Source organism: Nothoprocta perdicaria, unplaced genomic scaffold (genome assembly GCF_003342845.1).
Source record: "Nothoprocta perdicaria isolate Ctin4 unplaced genomic scaffold, notPer1 scaffold_18, whole genome shotgun sequence".
NCBI lineage: Eukaryota > Metazoa > Chordata > Aves > Tinamiformes > Tinamidae > Nothoprocta > Nothoprocta perdicaria.
Genome location: NW_020454982.1, coordinates 1,092,717 through 1,114,066, shown reverse-complemented (window position 1 = coordinate 1,114,066; position 21,350 = coordinate 1,092,717). Strand labels below are relative to the sequence as shown.

The following is a 21,350-nucleotide window of genomic DNA, read 5'->3' as shown; positions in this document are numbered from 1 at the left end:
TACGGGAGCAGCACGCGTAGCTTTTCTTTCCTTCTTTCCTTCTTTCCTTCTTTCTTTTTTTTCCCTCCCTTTTTCTTTTTCCCCTCTCTTCCCCCCCCCCTTTTTTTCCCTCCTTTTTTTCTCCCTTTTCCCTCCCCCCTCTTTTTTTCTTTTTATCTAAACATTTTCTTATTAGGACACGTTCTACTTGTCTGGGTTCTGTCGTCTGTAACCATAAGCCTTTGAAGTGCAAGTTAAAACTACCAGGGTTTAAACACCCTGGGTACCAAATTCCGGCGGCTGGTTGGGCCCGCGCGTGCCGGGCGCCTTCCGGATGCGAACGCTGCCTTCACCCGCGTTCGGGATGCGAACGCTGCCTTCACCTGCGCGGGTCGCTGCCCGTTTCAGGGGCTGCCGGATGACTTAACAACACTCAGCATGTTTACATAACACGCTTTTGTTTATACGTGGCTGATAGCACCTAAACAGCCCCGATCCAATACCGGCTGCTGACCTAGAGCAGCTCCTGAAGTAGGAAGCGACGACCCGTTTATTTTATCCGCCCCATCCCAAGCCCACACGCGTATACCAGCAGTTGTGCACGGATCGGGTGCTGGGAGCGGCGCCACACGCGCCGGCACCCACAGCTGCTCCACAACCAACACAGCTGCTACTAAGGACTTTTTCTCTTTCTTTTGCTCCCCCTTAGTTCTTTTCTTCCATCTTCCTCTCATCTCGGGAAGCTCCATCCCTATTGGAATAGGCAGCAATCATTCCAGTCTCTGTAAGTACTCTCTTTTTTCTAACCTGCTTTAATGGCATGCCTCGCAGTCATGGACAGCTCCGCGAATATTGTATTTAAAGTCCACTAGCAGAAAAGGGCACCAATCCATTAAATCCCTTAAAAAAATCAAATAGCTTCCAGACTAAGAAAACAGGAGAATTAACTGAGCTGCAATCAACTTGTGAGCTAGACAAAATGTACTGAAATCAGAGAGAAGTGCTTGGAGCTGGGCACCCGAACATTTGGTTGCAGGTACAAGTATAGTACAACATTTCTAATAAATAAATAAAAACTTCCTCCTTTGCAACATTTTCTCCCAACACAAAGTAGCAGGTGGCTTCTAAAACCAACTTACAAATTAAGCACATTGGCATTGGGCAAAATTTGTGTTACTTTGGCCATTACTAGTGAAAAAACATAGTCAAAAATTATTCCCAAGCACTGAAACAAACAGTTCCTGATGTTTGACCTCCTTCCACTCATGGATTTTTGTAGTTACTATTTCAAAATGATTTAGAAAGGAAACGTAATGTTATAGGAGCTGATTCTGCCTGTGCTACTGGCCCAAGTCACATCAGAGAGCTACCTGTATGCAGGAAACCAGCCTGGCACTTCAGCTGCAGGAACCCGCAGTGACAAGAGCAGGGCACACGAGGGAAAGGCCAGGATCTCTCTCAGAGCAGGGTCTTCAGCACCTCGACAAAGGTGATGCCGAAACGCTGTAACTAGTTGTAACTACTCCTCTCTAACAAAACTTTCATGCTAAAGATGCCCATCACACATATGATGTAAATGAGAAGTTTAAAGAACGGGCAAATAACTCTTTTTCACATTGCAACACACGTAAGGAAACTGCAAAGTGAAGCAGCTACTATGGTTCATAAACAAGAACTGTCACCAAGTTGCCTGTTGGCCACTGTGACCTACAAGCTAGGAGAAGTTACTCACAGCCCCTAGACTGTTTCTATTCACACTAAGTATTTATAGCAACTAAACCTGCTGCACGTGGTAACTAAGAGCAGAGTTTGGTCTGTAAAGCTGGTTATGTTCCAAAAAATGAGTAAATACAAGTTGTCGTTTTTCAGATTGTTTGGTCATCCCTTAAACTCCTAGCAAAACCATGTTGAAATTGGGTTCAAAAGCAAGTGCAAACCTGGGAGCCGCTTAGCAGAACTTGTTCACCCTCTTGCTACCCAGTATGTGACAAACTGTCAGCATCTAAGCCCTAAGAAATACAAGGCAACCTCCTAAAAGCGCCAGGCACTTGTACAAGCTCCCACCAGCGCAGCTGCACGCGACAGCCTGCTCATTTATTAGCACGTAGCCTGTAAACACAGCAAGAACAACCGGCCGTGGGGCTGCCCATGCTGCGAGGCCAACGCTGCAGAGTACCGTGCGGTGACGTCTCAGCAGACCCGCTGCCCCCCATCACGCACGAGACCCCCCTGCAGCGCTCAGCACACGGGCAGTCAGCGCTGTTCAGTTTGGGAAATCGTGTCGGAATAACGGGGCTTTTTGCACACCCCTCACTTGCATGTTCCTTGACCCTTGAGCTAAGATTTTTCCCGTCTGTTGCTCCCCCCAGAGAGACCATTTCTTCACGACAAGAGACCTTTGTTTGGCATTAACTGCACACTGGCCAAGATCCATGCTGGAACCATCGCAGCAAGCGCCATTCGGAGCAGCCCCGGTGCTGTCCTCCTTCCCAGATGGGAACCTTCACAATTAAGTCTCCTTAAGACAGTATTTTCCTTTTACTTCAGTCTTAACTGAGTGTAGAGCAGCCAGGAACGATATTTTGGCCTCCTACATGCAGGGCTGGCGTTTAATTAATGCAATGCCTGGATTATGCACTGTTAAATTGTTAAACTAACAATAATAGCACCTCCAAACACCTAAAAATGCAACAGATGTCCCAGTGCCTTTACACAAAGGCATCTTGAGAGACAGACACCTAATTAAATTACACTCTTTAAATCCTCCTTAGAGCCTCTATTATCAGTTGTTTTGGAAATCTGGCCTCAAGTTTAGAGGGAAGCAACTCAGTTGGCTTTGACAGCATGTACACAAATAATGATTTTAACTCCAATATTTTATACATATATATATATACACACACACACACGCACACCTTGCTACCATTCCTGAAATCCCTCAGACCATTTTCTTAAATAATAGCATTTTATGACACCGAGAAACCTACAGTCTTAATCTCCATGGAGAGCCATTTGTTTGAGGACGTTCCAACCAAAGCCGCTCCAGCCCCATTAATGCATTTCTCACTTTGTGACAGGGACCTTCCTGGGCCTTCCCCATTTTAAGTCTGTTATCATTTAATTGCTGCTTTTGGTTGTATCCATGCTCATCCCTTAACTTCTGCCATTAAAATGAGGATCTGGGTTTCCACAATTGTATTCTCTCTTCATTAGAAATATGTAAAGAAATAGTGATATACATGCAAGCTCATCTTTTTTGACTTGTAAATCTCTCTTTAATGTGGAATTAATCTTTTTTAGTTTCATGGCACAAGAGAAACAGCTCTGGTTTCCAGAATGCTGGAAAGCATTCTGATATTTAGGTTTTTTGCTTAATCCTACTTTTATTTGTAATTAGTTCTCCCGCACCATGCCCTATGCGAGTAAACTGTCCTCGTCCTTCCTGACTGCATGTGCCTGGATAAGACAGAAAGGAAGGAAAATCTAAGGAACTGAGGAAATCGACAGAGGGCTAAGAACCTCTTCCTTACAGATTGTCTTGTGCAGGTTTCTGTATCCTGCTCATCTACATCATACAGGACAGCAAAGCATTAGGCCTCCCACTAAGATGCCCCAGATGTTGCTTATTCTCTAATCCTCTCACCAAGCTCAGAGGTCGAAACCACCCTCAGCAGGTCAAGTCCTCCCTCACCAGGACCCCGCCAGGCCCCGGCAGATCCAACCTTGCCAGGACCCTCCCCCCCGCCTTTCTTTTTTTTTCCAGTTATCTATTGTGTGTGTTAAGCTGAGGCCAAGATGAACTGTTTGGGGTTTTTGCTCCTCAAAGCATATAAGTGACTCCAGAGGCTGCATGCTGCTGAGACGTTACCCTCATGATTTCTCTAGGAAGTTTTCCCACTATTTCAGTGATCAACACCAACACTATACAAAGTATTTGAGTCCAAGACCCCTCTGACAGCTGACTGAAGGAGTGCTTTCCTCCTCCTAGGGCGGGGGCTTTGCTGGCTGCCCAGTGTCACCCCTTGTTTCTCCTCCTTTCAGATGAGCAGAACATTCTGCCCTGCAAAAAGGAAGAACTGCAGTGCGGGAATGGACTCTGCCTCTTAAACTGGCTACGCTGTCACTACAAGAAGGACTGTGGCAGAGACTACATGTCCATCAAACTAACATGTTCAAGTGAGTTACCCTTCCCTTTCCTCCTAAGTAATGAGAAATAGGTATATTTAGGGGGTTAATTTATATATATATAAATATATACATATATATTACAATTTTGTTGCATGCTGATTTCAAGTTGTCTAACTGCCGAACTTCAGCAGTGGTGAGAAAGGGAGATTTGGTCCTGCCCAAAGTGCATAACGCTAATGCGTCCTGAGGAAACCTGCTCTAAAATGCCAGTTTCTAAAGAAAAAAAAGTGCAATCCAAACACTAAGAAAACCTGCAGAAGGGAGCGGTGGGCGCCAGAACCCGTCAGCCACAAGCCGCGCTGCCGAGTTGCTGCCCTGGCTGCTGCCCCAGCCCCGCTCGTTTTGCGGGCGGATGGGGAAAGCAAAGGCTCAGGAAAACGCTGGGTCAGCATCGGCATCCACAGCAACTGCCGGGAGTAGAAGCAGACTTGGAGCGGGGCTGTAGCCTGAGGGAGATTTCAGTCATGTCCGTGGCTCCACCACAGGAAACATTCACACTGTAGGCACTGCCAACCACAGCGTGGCTGGGGCAGGAAAAGCCTTGGCAAGCGGAGGGCTCAACCACAAGTACATGAAATCAGTTCTGTTCTTTCCATGGCACCTCACGCGGCCTCCTTCCTAAACACGGATTCGAGACACCGCAGCACTGGAAGCAGAGCTCAGCAGCACGGGTGTGTGTTGAGCCTTGGTCCTGCCGTAGCTAAAGGGCTGCTTACGGATTCACTGCAGTCAGCGAGGACCTGGCAAGCCCTGTGTGCATCCTTAGAGATATGGGTCTTGCCCAACCCAGCAGTATATACTTAGCAATAGGTGATGTGTGTGTACATACAGGTCAGCACATACAGATCTGTCCCTGTAAAAGGCTTCCTTAAAAAGAAAAACTGTAATTCATTTCATACAGCAAGATTAGAAGTCTCCACAATTCAATTAGATTTCTAACCTCCACAGTAAATTATTGTTTCAGTCTTTAAAGACACAATGGAGTTACTTCCTTAGCACACTTCAGGAGCTTAATTTTAGCATTTAAAATGCAAAACACTGAAGAATATCATTTAATGTGCAGTTACCATGAAATTTAACCTAGTGGGAAAGAACACGAACTATTTAAAGTGCTTTTCAAGTATGAATAAATTTCCATATCCTTCTGGCATCAGGCAGCCAGGATCACCTCATGCCCAACTGAGCTCCCGCACCTCCCTCCACATCCCTCCTGCTCCCATTTCTTAGCTTGACCCACAGGGATGTTTTGCTGTTAAATCCTCTTGAATCAGGAGCAACCCTACAGCTAAGCCTTAACAAAAGCACCGTACTGCATGTGCTTAAGGGAAACTGCCCTCAAAAGCAATGCATAGATTTGTTCCAGCTGAGAAAACAAGCGAGTATTTCCTTGTCATAAGAGGAAATCAAATGTGTAACCTTTGCCCAAGGGTTAACCATAAGTTTCTTTGAAAATATACTCAGCGAAAACTGTTGACCTCAAACACTTAAAAAGTGCCTGCCTTTACCTGCTCTCCTCCTTTCAGTGCACTTGCCAACCCTTTAGAAGAAAAGCTTGGCACACTTTTTTTTTTTTTTTTTTATCTAAACCATTTTATAGCATCTGAAATGATCACCTTGCTCTTTTTAGGCTGTATTATCTATCTAGAGCCTTTTCTCTAAATTTAACACACTAGTGCTAGAGAGTTAACTTGTGCAATACAGCTGGAGTCTTTTGTACCAAAGAAACTGTTTTTCATGTCCCCTGACCTGTTTATTTTAATAATAATTAAAAACAAAGTTAAGTATTGCATAAAAACTTCAAGTGATTTTCTGCCCTAAAGATTTAACACTGGTATTAACAGGAGCCAGGTTGCTCTTTATTCTAAAAGCAGCACCTCCACATATAACCCTACAGATTGCCTTTCCACGGAGTACCATAGGTCATTTGGTGTAACAATCTACAAGACTCTTCCCAGCTTTACATGAAATCTCTCCATGGGGATGCTCTTGCCTTCTGAAGCCCATCCAGCCTCTTATTTAGGATACAAGGTTTCTTGGGGGAAAAGCCGATTCCAAGAGGGACACAGTTCTGTTCTTTAAGCAATACATGAACATAATGGAGCTTGAAATAACAGTGAAAACTATAGCTAAAAATACTAAATTTTAACCTAGTAGATGCATTTCTTCATTTCCGTTCATTTGTACAGTTGGATTTTTACTGGAAAAGAATTAAAAGGAGAGTTTCTATCAATGCAGCATGGCAAAGGCTGCCACCCAAACACAGACATGGAGCTAATCTTGCTGAAGAGTTGTCTCAGCTACGCCTTCTCCTTCATCTGTGATGAAAAGTGTTTGAGTTTCACAAAAGGTTTCTTAAAAACATTTCAGTACCTGTTTTTTTTAAGTGCTGCATGTCTATAATATAAATTTTCAGAAAGACAAGAAAATGAGACTATAGCAGCTGGGCAAATATTGTTTCCATAATGTAAGTGGGTAAAATAGTGACAGAGTTTCTGAACATGTATCAGTGCTCCCTGGACTGAAAGATTTTGCACAAATGCAATCATCATAAGTACAAGGCATTTGAAGGTGCCTACAAGGAAGCATGCATGCAAGTGCATTCCTGAATTGAGACCTAACTATTTTGTCCGAAGTCTTTCTATATAAGCAACAGAATGAAGCTTTCTGACACGTGAGCTTTATGGAATAAGAGTTCGTGGGAGACGCTACGTGGAGCAGAATTGCGAATAAGAGGAAAAACATCAGTGAGCAAATAGAAAAACACTCCTCAGGGCCAGGGGACATAAAGCCTCCTTAAAATTCCGAACTCAAATATGCCCTAAGTCACGACTGGAATGATTTGGTTGGTTTCATTTGAGCGCCTAACAGAGCAGGCCCGTTCGTACCGTTATATTGCAAGCAAAGCATTCATAGCTGCCAGGCGTTGTTCCAGAGAGAACAATGGCAAATAAATACAAATATATATAAATACATAATCAGAGCAGAGGGAGGAAAAAAAAGACATAGGGTAGAAACAAGATATTTTCCTGATCTACCTTACTGTGGTTTTATAGAGAATCTCATAAACAGCAGCAATTCACAGAACCAGCGAATGCTGTTTAGAGATGAGTGAAACGCCAACGACTCCGGGTGCAGCGGGAGCAGCGACCCCGTGGCCCTCGCTACCCGCGCAGCCAGGGAAGCTCCAGCCAGGGAAGCTCCACTAGATCCCTGCAGATCCTTCCCCTCCTTCCAACCCCACGTTGCTTCTCAGGAGCCACGCGGGGACAGAGGCTCCTGCAGGAGCCAAGGGTACCAGCTCAAGGTGGGGACGCTGCTCTGCGCGCGGGAGCATCAGCCGCCCCGGGCCTCCCCCGGGGAGGCCACAACTCTGCGGCCAAGATGTTAACAGTCATGCGGGGCATCCTCTCGGGAAAGGAAAACGTCGGCACTGACACTGTTTGCAGCAATAAGCTGCGTTGGCAAAAACCCGTCACCACCTTGTGAATGAAACCTGGGAAGGGCAGGGCCTGGCGCCAGCGCTTGCCCAGGTCACAAGCACCTCTCCCACCGCCCCACAGAAGCACGAAAGCCTGGTTGCCGTTTGCTGCTTGCAGTGAAAAGAGTCTAATTTTATCAGGAGAGCTCGCGGACAAAACCGAGAGGAGCTCTTCGTAAAGGATGATAAGTGAAAGCTAAGATTAAGGCTGACATTAGGCAAACTGATTTTAGATTAGTCTTGATTTGCCATCACAACACAGCACCCGTTTGTGAGAACATATACATACACACTTGTAGGAGGCGGACACGGCTGTTAGGGGGTTGATGTATACATATTAAATTGAACAAGAACCCAAAGGACAGCATGTATAGAGTAAATAAGACTGCTGAAATATTCCATCGATTCCAAGACATCCATCACAACTGTCATCAAACTGGACCATGGAAAGAGGTTCCACACAAGTGTTATGTGATATTTAGAGCAGGTGAAATATGTGGAGAAGGTCCAGAGGGGTTCAAACCCCTTCCTGTTCCGCCAGGCTCCGAACAAGATCCACCCTGCGGCTGGGATGGCTTTTCTGGTGCCTCCAGGCAAGGAGAGATCCCATTACAACTCTGCTACTGATACTTTCCTTGTAATCCTCGAGCATCGTCAAGCGCGCGGCGTGGGCGAAACGGGTGTCTAACGTACATGCTACACTGCTCATGACAAAGGGATTTATAAAACCACTTTCCATCCAAATTTCATTAACTTTGCCAGAACATACAATTGCTTCAATGGCGTCTAACCTAGGAATCAGGGTGTTTAGGTGAAAAAAGCAAGTTTATTGTTCTACTCTTATTCTAGATCTATTATTATTCTCACTCAGCCTTATTCAGCACACAACAATACATACTGCAATTTCCCTTATAAAATATATATTTCAAATCTCTTTGACAATAATAAATGTCTTGAACTTTAAGGAAAGGAAAAAATAACCCCAGCCTAGACTTCCAAGTGCCTGCAGACAAAGAGCTTATGCTGCTCTAGGAGAAACAGCTCCTCTCAGCTGGGGGAAAGTTACTTTTTTCCCCTCAATGTCCTGTATCCTCCTGCACTCTGGCCTGCCAGTCCCTCAGCTAATAAGTCTTCTAGAGCAAGCAATAGGGTTTTCAAGGCAGGCATGCTTTCCCCAGCTCTTAGCACAGCAATAGCTGCAAGTAATTTAATTTCAACAGATCTTCCAGTGCCCTTGAACTTTGGTGGCTTCTCTAGCAACCAACAGAAGAGGCGATTGAGAGTGCCCTGCAAATCAATATCTGTTTTGCTGTTATTGACTTGTCTGCAACTGCCTACGTAGAAACCCCGGTCCTAATCAGACAAATCTGAGCAAATGGAAAAGCTTCTTAGTGGTATGAGAAAAGTCCTTAGCTTATGCAGGCGGGTGCTGGTGCCGTGTTCACAGATACAATAGATAACTTAGGTAGTATTACAAGCTTTATAAGCTCTTTGACATCAACATGGGAATTTCATATGCTATCACATAACAACACTGCAAAATAATTACAGTTATTACAAAAATGCCAAGTCCTCTTAAAAGAAGGGCATAGGGAGACATATCACAAGCTTAAAGAAAGATCTTTGGATTCTAGCATTCCTTAACAAATTTCTCTCTTAATACCAAGCCTCTTCAATAACTAGCTAGCTGAATGTTTCTTTTGTTGCCACTTTTTTCTATAAATAGTGTACATCAGTCATTTCTTTACATTTTTCCCAGTGGATTGCTATTATTCAAGACTGATGGGGAGGGTGGAATAGGAAATAGGAGAGTTTCTATAGGAGCTACCCTATATAAGCAGCAGGGCATAACCACAAGCACTCCAGCACCGAGCGGATACAAATCCTGCAATTCCAGGTAGCAGTTTAAGCTCAGGACCCTATGAAAGTTTTGGCTTGTGGCTTTTCCATGCATGTGTGTGTTGATGTGTGGGGGGGTGTTTTTCCCCACACGGATTTGGCTTCCTGGCTGGGCTGCATTTCCCTTTGCTGCTGTCTGCTCCAGAGCTACCTCATTAGGTCACATTAGACACAGTCCAGATGAGAGGACAGCCTCTTAAAGAGATGGCACGAGACAGCCCCACACAGCTCAGACACGCTGCTCAAGTAAAATACAGACTTATTTTCCAGTGACAATTCTTCAAAACTTGCCAGCTCAGAATAAATAAATATATATATTTTTATATATTGCTATTTTCCCTCTCAGTTTCAGAGTGAAAAGGTCATGTGCCAAAATATCAGAATTTCTTACAACACAAAATTACTGCTTTTGCCCTGGTCAAGGCCTTGCTGACCTAAATTGGATTTTAGCTTACGAAATCAAATGGTAAAATATGATTCTCATCATGCTTATTTCCAAGACCTAATAGAGAGCTTCTCAAAGAAAAGGTAATAGATTCAGGCCCTGTTTATAAAACTGTATTTGTTCAAAGATGTTTGTATATGAGAAAACAGTGGAAGGAATATACTGTCCATCACAGGGTGGGTTGCTACAGAGTGATTTGTTTCACTGCAGTGGTATTTATCATGTTGATAGAATAGACCATGGATCTGAAAATTGGAAGACTTTTCCTGTTAATTTGAAACAGTACCTATACATGCTGCTGTGACATCAACATAATACCCTAAAGCCAGAGCATCTGCAAAGATTTATTTTCCGAGCCCTTGCACAGCCCCATGCTCTGCGCTTCTGACATTCTCAATTTGCAGGCTGCTGGTGATCCAATCTTATTCATTCTGCCTCTATAATAAGGATGTCAATGCAAGAAGAGAAAAGTCATTATCTGATAGCCAGCAGACATGATAAAAGGCAGAGCTGGGTATCTCAGAGGGGAGGCCACCCTGGCTGCCTGGGACGAGCTGCTCAAGGTCATGGGCAGCTTTTGTAGCCGCAAGCGAGCTCCAGATTCACTTAAAGCCGAGCGCATCAGATAAAACTGCGACGTCCCTACCACACAGTCCCGTGTTCTGAACAACGTATTGATTTTTCACTGCTTCTCAGTGCATTTTTTTAATTCAATTTGAACATATATATGTGTGTGTGTGTATGTATATATATATATAAAGATATATATAAAGATATTGCAAAGAGACAATGTTAGGTTGTAGAAAAGCTTAAACTGAATTTAAGGGTCCTGTCCAATTAATGGCATGGATATGAGCTTGGATTATACAGTGCTGAAATATGTCCCACAATAGCAGGAGTTCAACAGGACCAGTAACTAGTACTGATTTTTACCTCAAATTTAAAACCAAAAACGAACATCCGGTTCCAGGAACTGTTAAAGCGTCACAATTGCAGCAACTGACAGCAAAAATGTATCCACTTTTTGGTGTCGTCAAATAATGGTGAAAGGCCATTCCAGCAGACAAGCTTCCCCCAAGCTCAGGTCAGTGGTTTCTCGCAAGCAGTAAGTGAATGAAGTTGTGAGAACAAACAAAGATGGAAGCACAGAGGTTTTCTCTCTTTCTTTACAACAAAAAGCACATTGGCCTCTTTTTTTTTTTTTTTGCAATCAAGTGGGATCAGGGAAGGTTCGTGACCAGGAATATCAGAAAGGGATTCCATTCAAGTAACAGCAAAAAAAAAAAACAAAACCAAAATACTCAACACCCATCCCAGGATCCGTAAGACAGGAAAGATGCTTTTATAGTAGGACATTTATATTCTATAAGGGAGCAAAGTTACATCAGGCTACTGATGTAAGAACTTTTCTTACATGATCATTCATGAAACCACTAAAGTTTTTGAAATTCTTTCACTACAAGTAGGGATTAGAAAGGCTTGGGGCAAAGGGGGAGATGCTGCAAGCAAGTTAAATTGCCATTATATTTTAAAATGGCAAGTTGTTTGCACAAGGCACAAGAGGGGAACAAAGCATAACTATAAATCAAAATTCATGACAGGATTTAGATCCCCAGTTGCTCATGATTTATACTTGGAGCAACCAAGGTTAGTCCCAGATTCACAGACGCACGGCACCTTGCCGTTTATCCGGGATAAGCGGGAGGTTCCAGCCTCCCGCACAACCCTGGCGGAGCAGCCCTGGATGCAGCAGCGGGGCTAGGGGGGCCGGGGGGGGGGGACTCATTTTGGTTTGTTTGCGAGATTTGGCCTCCTTGGGGTCTCTACATTCAGTGACTTCAAACACCTCCTTCCCCCCTTGCCGCAGGGACAAGCTCCCACGTGGGATCCAACCCCTTTTCCGCTTGTTTCTGTAATGCACCGACCCTGCTCCCTCTACCAGGTGCTCGGGAAGGAGCGGCCCAGGGGCCGGTTTCACAGCACAGCAGAACAGGGGGGCGCAGGGAACAGGCGGTCGCTCTCGGCCACACTAAATCATCTCTGAACACAATCCACAAAACCCTCCTCAGTTCCACCATGTAACTACCACCCTATACTATATACATATATACATTTTCCCTCTGGTCACATTGCCAAGTCTGTAGAGTTTTGAAATTTAGCATATTTTAAGATAGTAAAAGGTGAACAATCACAACTCCAGACAGCTCATACCTATCCAGCACACACAAGGGACACCCCATCCTTCCAGCCCCACACACCCGCACTTCTGATGAGTTGTTCATGCAAACTTGAAACAACCATTCCTTGTCCTTCCTTCCCCCCCAGGGATAAAATAAATGGTCATCTCTCTTTGGCATAGAGTTTTTAAACTCAGAGAAGAAATTTGGTTGTCTTTGTAAAATTCAACCTTAAAATTCCGCTCTGCAAAGCTGCTCCCGCCACGGAGCCGCGTTCAGCAACACCTCTGGGTCCTGGGGCCTCCTTCAACACCACGAGGTGCTTTAAAATTTGGCCTGCTGAGATGGGAAAAGCACTGTGTAAAATAATATAATGTGATATTTAAGGAAATTTGCAGATGGATAATTTATTACCTAACACTGAATGAGCAGTGTTGGCAATTATCCACCAGTGCTTTCATTCTAAATTAAGTGTTAGCTCTGCCATATGTCCTCCTTACATTGTATTCTCGGCTGCAATAATCAGTATGTTCCATTTATGCCACGTTTGGTTAGTCACTGAAATAAAAGCGATGTCTTTTTCACTAAATATACTGAATATTTAAAGGAGTATATAGGTTATTCACATACACTCATGCATTGTTTACAACATGAAATATGAAAAAATGCAACTTATCTCAAAGGAACGGTTAGCACTCTGCTACTGCGTTTATGGACTTTACAAAAATTTTCAAATACTTCTATTCTGAATGAAAAATCAGAGCACTTTTATGCACAGAAATGTATAGTTGGTCAATAGAAGAGATATTTGGATAAGAAAAAAATTATATGACACTCCTTTGCCCAAAGTAGTATGAACAACTTCCAGAAAAGGTTTCCCAAATGAAGAACTTAACTGACATAGAGTCTCGTTCTGCAGTGAACAGTCACTCGAGCATTTCTCCAGTGAGAAGTCAGTGCAACCAGACACATCACATTCAAAACACCCCAAAAGGAGCTCAGCAACTACTGAGCTGGACTCAGGCCTTGAGTGATTAATAATGTTCCTTGTAACAGGGACAATATTGCAATGTATCTTGTCTCTGCTAGACACTGGGTTCAGCTAGAGAAAGAGGAAGATTCCAGTAATTCCATATCCAATAATTTCATGTTTTTAATAGCATTTTCTCCTAGAAGTTAAGTTCATATCTATTTTAGTGAATTTTTCTGAGCATCCAAACACTCACAGCCTGTTGTTAACTCAGGGTCTTACAAAAAGTCTGTATTGAACAGTTTGTTGAAACAAAAATAGATAAGTTACTCTAAAAAGTAAATAAAGAAAATCCCTAGGGATTTTCTACAATGATTAGGCATAGTCACTGTGATGCTCTTTTATTTCAAAGAATTATTTAAGATGTTAAGGCCAAAAGCACTATTACTTCAGCCTAATAAAAGCCATGCCTTAGATAACAATCTAGCGCCTAAAAACCCTGTGTCTCAAGAGCCCGTCACTCAAACAACTGAAAAACATTTTCTCCAGGCACTCCGGATGGACAGGTACACTCAGATTCATTGTTAGGCTCGGCACTTTTTTTAATCTTTATTCTGTAGGCTCAATAAAAATCTACTTTAGCAGGCACAAGAACAAGTTATGTAGAAATAAAGTAAATATAGTCTTGTAAAGATAACGAAGCAGTCAACAAGAAGAGAACCAGATGGTCGGCAGTACTTGCACCAAATGCCTCACTGGGATCTAAGAACCGGGCAGCCAGGAAGGGCCTTTTTCCCACCCCTCACTCTGCTCGCAGAAGAGTCCAGAGACAACCTGAGCCGATGGGAGAGATCTGCAGGTCATGGAGGGTGACCTTAAAGCTCCTCAAAGCTTTTCCTCTGGATCATCTTTCCCCAGCCCTGCTGCAAATCACTGTCTGGGGGTGCCAATTTACCCCACAAACTAAAATCACACCCAAGAGCTGCTCCTCTGTTGTGTTCTTGCCCACAACTTTCCTGCAAATCAGGACTCTTTTCATACCTGGTAACAACATTAGAAATTTCCCACTAGCAGAACAAAGGAATCTACTTTTCATAGCCATTTTCATATTCACCCATGGATGGTTGATTCTTCCAGGACATTCCACAGGTAACATGAGAAAAACTGCTCAGAGTCAGTTACCAACAGCTCCACAAATTGGGCTAAAGCAGGCCATCCATAAAAGCACACATTGATTTTTCGCATTAATTTGATGTCTTGCTTTCCCCACAACTGACCCAATTTCCCCACAACTCCCGCTCTCTCTGTGTACAGAAGTGCACCCGAACCAGAGCAGCCTGGCCAGCGAGTTCCCCAGCTACAGCGAACATGGCAGCGACCCCAGCCTGCTCGTGTCCCCGCTCCTGGTGGCCGGGGTGGTCATCGGCCTCGTGCTCGTCCTCTCCTGCGTCACCATCATCGTGGGCAGCCTGCGCAAGGACGGGCGGCTACGGCACACGCAGCTCAGGAGAGACGCTAGTTATGGTAAGAGAGCCGGCTAACAAGCCAGCAATTACCACTCGAATATTCAACACCTTGGGCAACAAAAAGCCTCTGGCCACCAGGCAAGCAATTACAAAGAAATGAGTAAAACAGAGCAAGAGTAGGTGACAGCCAACTTCACAGTACAGCAGCATCTCTGCTGGCACTGAGCTCACAGAGCACAAGCCCCGTACTTTAACAGTTAACACGAACCAGTTGTTGTAACATCCATTTTTGCTGCTCTCTTAAGACATCGATACTTAAAATCAGATGCAGAAGCCTACTTTTAAGTACCTGCATAGAACTGATGAGTCTCTACAGCTCCCGAGAGCTTTGGCAATCCTGCTAACCTCTGAAGCTGAAGGAAGACGAAGTTAGTTTTACCTCAAATGCACAGGAAGAGGTTCACAAACCTGCATCTTGTAGGGCAGCTCCACGTGTCACAGTCGCTGTGCCACAGGCCCAGGCACCAAGCACAGCTGCAGCCAGCTCTATTCGCTAAGGCACAATTGTAAATAATAATACTCCCTAAAAAGGGTAGAAAATAAAAGAGAGTCTATTTATTGCTTGTTTTCCAGCTCCAGATGGCTTCTCCTATGGTGGCTCTTTTGGAGAGCTGAGATCCACATGCATGGAGGAGTTCCCACCAGCTTTCGAGTTCGCTTCCTATCTGGAGACACTTTCTCGGGTCAACGTCCTGTATCCGGATTCACCGCCCTGGTAAGCCCTGCTCCGAGACACTTGGCCTTGTAGCCCTACCCTTGCAAAGCCTCTTGAAGAGGGAAAGAAAACTGCTAGGCCTGCATGCACCACAAAAGAGCAGGCCAAGCTAAGTAGAAACGAACTTTGCTTAGTTCAAGTTCTCCTCAGCAAAGTATAACTTTATTAAGACTTGTGTACAGTTATTTACTAACTTTCATTTACTAACATTTCATTTACTAACATTCTCATTAATGTGAATACTTATAAGATGACATTAAAATACACAAGTAAAATTATCTAGGTACATTCCCATTACAAACTTCGCTCCAGTCAAGTTATTCTGAATTAGCTTTGCTTAATCCGTGTGAGCTTGCAGAGCTGCTTTCACAACACAGAGCAGCCTCCAGCTTTTAATCAATTCCTTGAGAATTTCTTCTCTTTATGGGATTCCTTAGGATGGAAAGGGAACCATTCTGCCTGAGGGATATTGGATAAGTGGAGGAACTGAGGAACTTCTCCCCCTAAATTGGGATGGGGATAAAATTCTGTATCTACCTGGAATACCGCATTCCGGGGGTACAGGCACTGTCACAATGAATGGCAGGGGGTCACTCCAGGCCATGCGCACCCCGCACAGGCCTCATGCTCTCGGGGTTCCCATGGCCCAGATTTCAGATCTCCAAGGAAACCAGAGGAACAACTGTAAACAGAGCATCAGGCCAGGCCCTCGGCAGCGCCGCAGCCCAGAAGGCCCCAATAACGGCCGGGCAGTCAGCACACGTTCCCGGCCTCCCCTGGACTATGTTTCAAGTTAAATCTGTGCTTATGAGACCAACCCTTTCCGGACTGCTCTCAGACATGAACAATGTGGGAAAAGGCAGGATAGCTTTTCTCATGTTCTCTAACGCAGCAGCGAAGACCTTCTCGGCCTGCTCCGGGACGGACAGGGCACGCAAGGCACATGGCAAGGAAACAAGCAGTACGGGACAGGCACAGAAAACCGGCCCTAATGAGAGCTCTGCAAAAGCCCGTGTCTGAATGTGGGATGCAGAGCTCCTTTTCTCTGTTCTATAGTTCCTGTTGTACAATCAGCCTCTATGTATAGCTTGTTGATGAACTATTATCACACGAAGCAATACCAACTAATAAACTGACTTTTAGAGATGGTGCAAGTGTTTCAGCAAAGAGCTCACATATGAAAAATTATTCTGAGCCTGACATCTAACCTGTAAAAATTCATATAAATCCACTTTCAATTTTGCACCCGTTTTGATCCCACACCTACAAGTCTTTACTAATAAAAGGAAACCAGCTGACACCCAAGCAACAACTTGAGTGGGCAGCTGGCCAGATTCCGAGAACACGCTCAGAGAACAAACTTCTTCAGCAGACAGACCTGACAAGATTATAGAGAGGCCTCCTTCCATTTTCAGTACAAAACAGGCTTTTTACCTCTGCTTTCTCTCTGGAATGGCATATGGAATGATGCAGGACAGCACTCATGGGGATGTTCCCCATGAATCCTCCAGCTATGAGAAGCTTAGGGCAAATTAAAAGTGTCAGGCACGTCCTGCATTGCCCTAAGGAAATATTGGGGGACACTGACAGCCCAGCATGAGGGCTATAGAGGGGCCCAGGCGCTGCCCCCCAGGACCCCCAAAGCCACGGCAGCTGCAGCCCTCACAGACCAGGCCCTGCACGTACAAGGACACACTGCTCACCCCACTGCTCTGCAGTTCTGCAAAAGCAAATGTAACTTTCTATTGTTACTGATCTAGATTTTTTTCTCCTCGCTTCTACTGAAGTATTTTAGGAAAAAATACACAGTTTTGGCAAATCATCAAAATCTTATTAAATGCTACACAAGTTGGACAAAACTTCAGGAAAAGTAGAGCATAGCAGATGGCTGAAAACAAAGTTACGTAGAGACTTTTCAACTTACTATTAATACATTATATATTCTTTTGTAACTTTCTGTTCACAAAAGCCTGATGAAAAGCATTATATGAATATGTTGAGTCTTATGTAAGAGCCTATATATGTGTAGCTACCTCCACACTGTCCTCCATGGCACATTATTAAAATGTGTAGTTGCTAGTTAGTAAAGCATGAGTAGGAACACAGAGATTGTTTGGACTGAAAGCAGGTGGAAGGAAGGTGTCTTTGACCTTGTGCATTTAAATCCAACACTACATGGGTCAATCTTGTTACATATTATAACATTTTCAAATGTTTAGTGAAATGTAGCACTGGCCAAATTAACAGAATCCCTCGTAATGCATACAGCAGAAGACAGAAATTAAAACTAATCTAAGGTCTCCAAAAGCCAATAACACGACTGTAACAAACAGGAACAGGAGTGCAGAGCAGTAAGGGAAGCTCTTGGGGTTTATTTGGTTTTTTTAGTGGCTGAAAGTACAGTATTGATCAAAGACCTAGTATACTTGGAATTACTGTGGGGTTTTTTTGTTCGTTTCAGGGGTTTTTTTGTTTGTTTTTTTAAATATGAAAAGAGATTTGCATGCTCTTACATGGAAGGAGTTTTACCAACTTTGGCCAGAGGAAACCCATTTCACCCTGCTTGACTAAGTGCTTTTTCCACTCCTTGGTGATTGGATATTAATGACACGTACTGCACTTTAGGCAACCCAGGTTATCGCCTTTTTCATCGATGACTCACGACGTCTCATACAGTAACATCACCAAGCAGCGACTCAAGAGATGACGGGATTTTGCTTGAGGAACAGTTTTAATGGAAGCCACACAATTCCTCCCCATATTTCACATTGAAATGTGTCCTGCAGGGTTCACTATGATGAAAACCTCTTTATCATCCATTAGTCCAGTATTCACACGCTTTTTTCCCCCCCTTAAAAATATGCTCTCTATTCCTCATCTGATCTAAGTAAGACCATTTCTAGAGAGAATCATATTGCTCAGGTTTGATGACTCCTATTACTGATAATACCCGCATACACTCAGTCCTCATAGCCCTCCCTTTCACTCCCTCACAGCATTGCTAACTACTACTAGATGTAGAAACAGGTTGATTTTTGACTAGCTGGTTGCTGTTTGCTGTGAAGGGATTTTTTTCCCCTCCAACTCCCACATCTAACAGCCCATCTGATGGACACAGGGATATTGCCTTGGTGTCAACATTAAACCATCGCTTGAGAGATCAGAGTCTGCAAGTAGAATCCCAACAAGTCCATCTAGACAAACATTACAGATGTCTCGGTTGCATGGAAGCAGAATCCTTCCCTAGGAGCTCCTCAGATGCTGCGGGTGCCACCGAGCAGCAGCAGCTCCATCCATCCCTCTGTGCAGCACAGGAGGTTGCCCTCCAGCCGCCTCCTCACTCCTCCGTGCCAGGAGACCATCGTGGAGGAAGGTCACGGGGCTCGGAGCGAGGGAGAGCGGGATGCTGCGAACGGAGAGCTGGAAGGTGCACAGGGCTGCACCGCCCCATGGGCCCATCCCACAGCCACAAGCGAGCCTCTCATCACTAACAATAGAAAGCCTTGTCACCCACCAGAAACCTTGTCACCCACCAGATCAGTTTAGCTCTTCCTTTGATACTCCTTTTAGAGAGTCACGGGATATTTGTTCCAGTTTCAGCTTTATTAGGCAACATCCTCTATGCCGTTTTTATCATAGTTTAAACCTGTAAACACACGTATTTTCTGGGAAAAGATTAGCAATTCTGTTTACTTTTATAAAGGAAGATGCTCAGTCATCAGTGAATTAAAGAGAGAAGAGAATTTCAGTAGCATCACAACACGTAACAGACGAACGAAGTAAACAAGAAGACATCTATTCCCAAAGAAGAGCTCATCCCCCAGACCTGTTTTGTTTTGCTAGCTATTGTTTGCTGCCTTAAAAATTCTGTGAGCAGCAGCTTCTTCTCTCCTCAGTGGGCCATAATTTATGAATGACAGCTAGTGAAATAAGCTCCTTTGGGTCTCCTTAGCAACAAACCTATCCTAATACTCACGGCAATGAGACCTGACAAATTCATGAAGTTATCCTCCCTCTCTTTCAAATACTCGCTGCATTCTGAATCAGTCAGGTCAGACTGAAAACGCGCTGCATTTTTTAAGCATTCTTCTTCTCTTTGTGGGTCACATTTACATCTGCTAAGCTGGTGTTACAGGCACGAGTCCTCCTCCCCTTTCCTGGCAGGATCCCTCCTCAGCAGCCGTCTAGCGCAGTCTGCAGCGACAACCAAGTTACCGGGACAGGGCACGAGACAGAGCGGCGCAGGCAGCAACTCGGCCTCGCTTGTGAGCGCCTGCAAAATGCATCGAACCCCAAGGGGTTGCAATTAAGAAAAAATGAATTCAAGTGAAGTCACCAAGGAGCCAGGAAACAGAAGAAACTGAATTTTCTTTTTGCAGGCATGGAAAGAGATGCATGATGTCCACGAGATGCAGTGCAACGCATTCCTGCAGTCCATTATCATGCTGCAGTAACATAATACTTTCCAAAAGCATTTATTTTGTGGCTAAAAGGCTTCTCTCTTCCCCCAAAACCACTTCCAGATGATCAATCCCATTACCCTCCATGTGCTCATGTTGAGGTGAAGCAGCAGAACCACTGGTTTCTACAGCAAAGTCTGGCTGATTGCAGCAGATGTAGCAGAGCAGCCCCATCAGTGGGGTCAGCTCACAATCCACGTAAAATCTAGAGCAGGGCTTATTAGTTTAGGTTTAGCAAGGCAGTAATGCAATTACCAGGGGCAGAAGGAGTGCCTGCTGCCTGCAGGGAAGATGGATGCTAAACATGCATCAGGATTCATCAGGAAACATCCTAATCTTAATCACTCAGCAGTTAGTGTGGTTGAGGAAATGGGTTCTTAATACGCCTGGCTCCTGCAGAGACGTTTTTCAGCTCAGCTGAACAAGACCAGGTTTTTACAGGAAATATTTCCACCTAGGAATCAGATTAAAAGTGATCCCCAAAACAGCCAAGCAGGGTAGCCTCAAACAGAGCAGGCCCAACATTTAAGAACACAGCGTTGTGCCTCTTCCCCATCCCTGCAGAGCCTACAGGCCGGAAAACAGCATCTTCCTACAGCCCACGAGCCCTGAGCTGCTTTGAGAGCAGAAGTGGGTCCAGCTCCACTTTCTAGGCCAACGGATGAGGCTCTATCGCAGGCAAACAACAGGCCAGCCTGGAGCACATCAGTGCTGCGAGACGTGCTGGGCTACCTAAACCTGTGCTTAGGTAGGAGCTAACCTATGCTTAGGGAGCCTTCCCAAGGTTCTGGTGCCACTCCCCCAGCTCCCTGCGGCCGGCAGGAAGGAGTGCTGCTCATCCCGAGGCCCAAGCCCAGCTGCCACCGCCACAGCACATGCCCTCCTGCAGAAGGACGTGTCTGAACAGCCGCCTGGGATTAACTTGAGGCTTCTGGAGATGTGCATTCGATAACTACTCAGCATCTTGTGGTGGGGTGGGGATGTGACTGGCGAGTCTCACCTTACCTACCCCTGTTAGGTTGAAAATTTGTGCGTCACAAATTTAATGAAAAAGACTGTTTTTCTTTCAGCTACGATGAGTGCGTGGGCCCAGGCGCAACACAGATCTACATTCCTACAGATGATCCTCCCCCATATTCGCTTACGGACCCTTGTCACAGAGGCGCAGCAGCCAGAGACCCCGGCACGGCCGAGGAGGCAGCACCGGGAGCGCCGGCGGAGGCTGCGGGACTGCAGCACTGGCGGCAGCCCCGGCCCCTCTCCCCCCTGTCCCTGGAGGCTGCGCCCCTCTACGAGGCACTGCTGTGTGAACAGAACGTCCCCCTCCCACAGGCCCCCGTGGACGCACTGAAAACCTCTTCCACAGACTGTGAGACCCTGCTGAGCCGGATCCTGTGACTCAAGGGGACGTTTCCCTTCCACTCTTCCAAAGGACTCAGGCCGAGAAAAACATTTACATGGAAGAACAAAACCTCTGTGGGTTTAATCTATTTTATATTTTAATACTCTAAGT

The 21,350-nt window shown here is 44.9% G+C and overlaps 1 protein-coding gene across 1 annotated transcript in view; it reads left to right on the top strand.

The window, feature by feature from the left end:
- LOC112944979 (protein BEAN1-like) overlaps positions 1–21,350 on the top strand; it is a 22,224-nt gene extending 874 nt beyond the window's left edge. Inside the window, exons 2-6 of the mRNA XM_026036491.1 lie at positions 689–763; positions 4,021–4,155; positions 14,451–14,660; positions 15,236–15,377; positions 20,908–21,350. Coding sequence (XP_025892276.1) covers positions 689–763; positions 4,021–4,155; positions 14,451–14,660; positions 15,236–15,377; positions 20,908–21,235 — 890 coding nt within the window. The 3' untranslated portion in view covers positions 21,236–21,350. The remainder of the gene's footprint in view (positions 1–688; positions 764–4,020; positions 4,156–14,450; positions 14,661–15,235; positions 15,378–20,907) is intronic.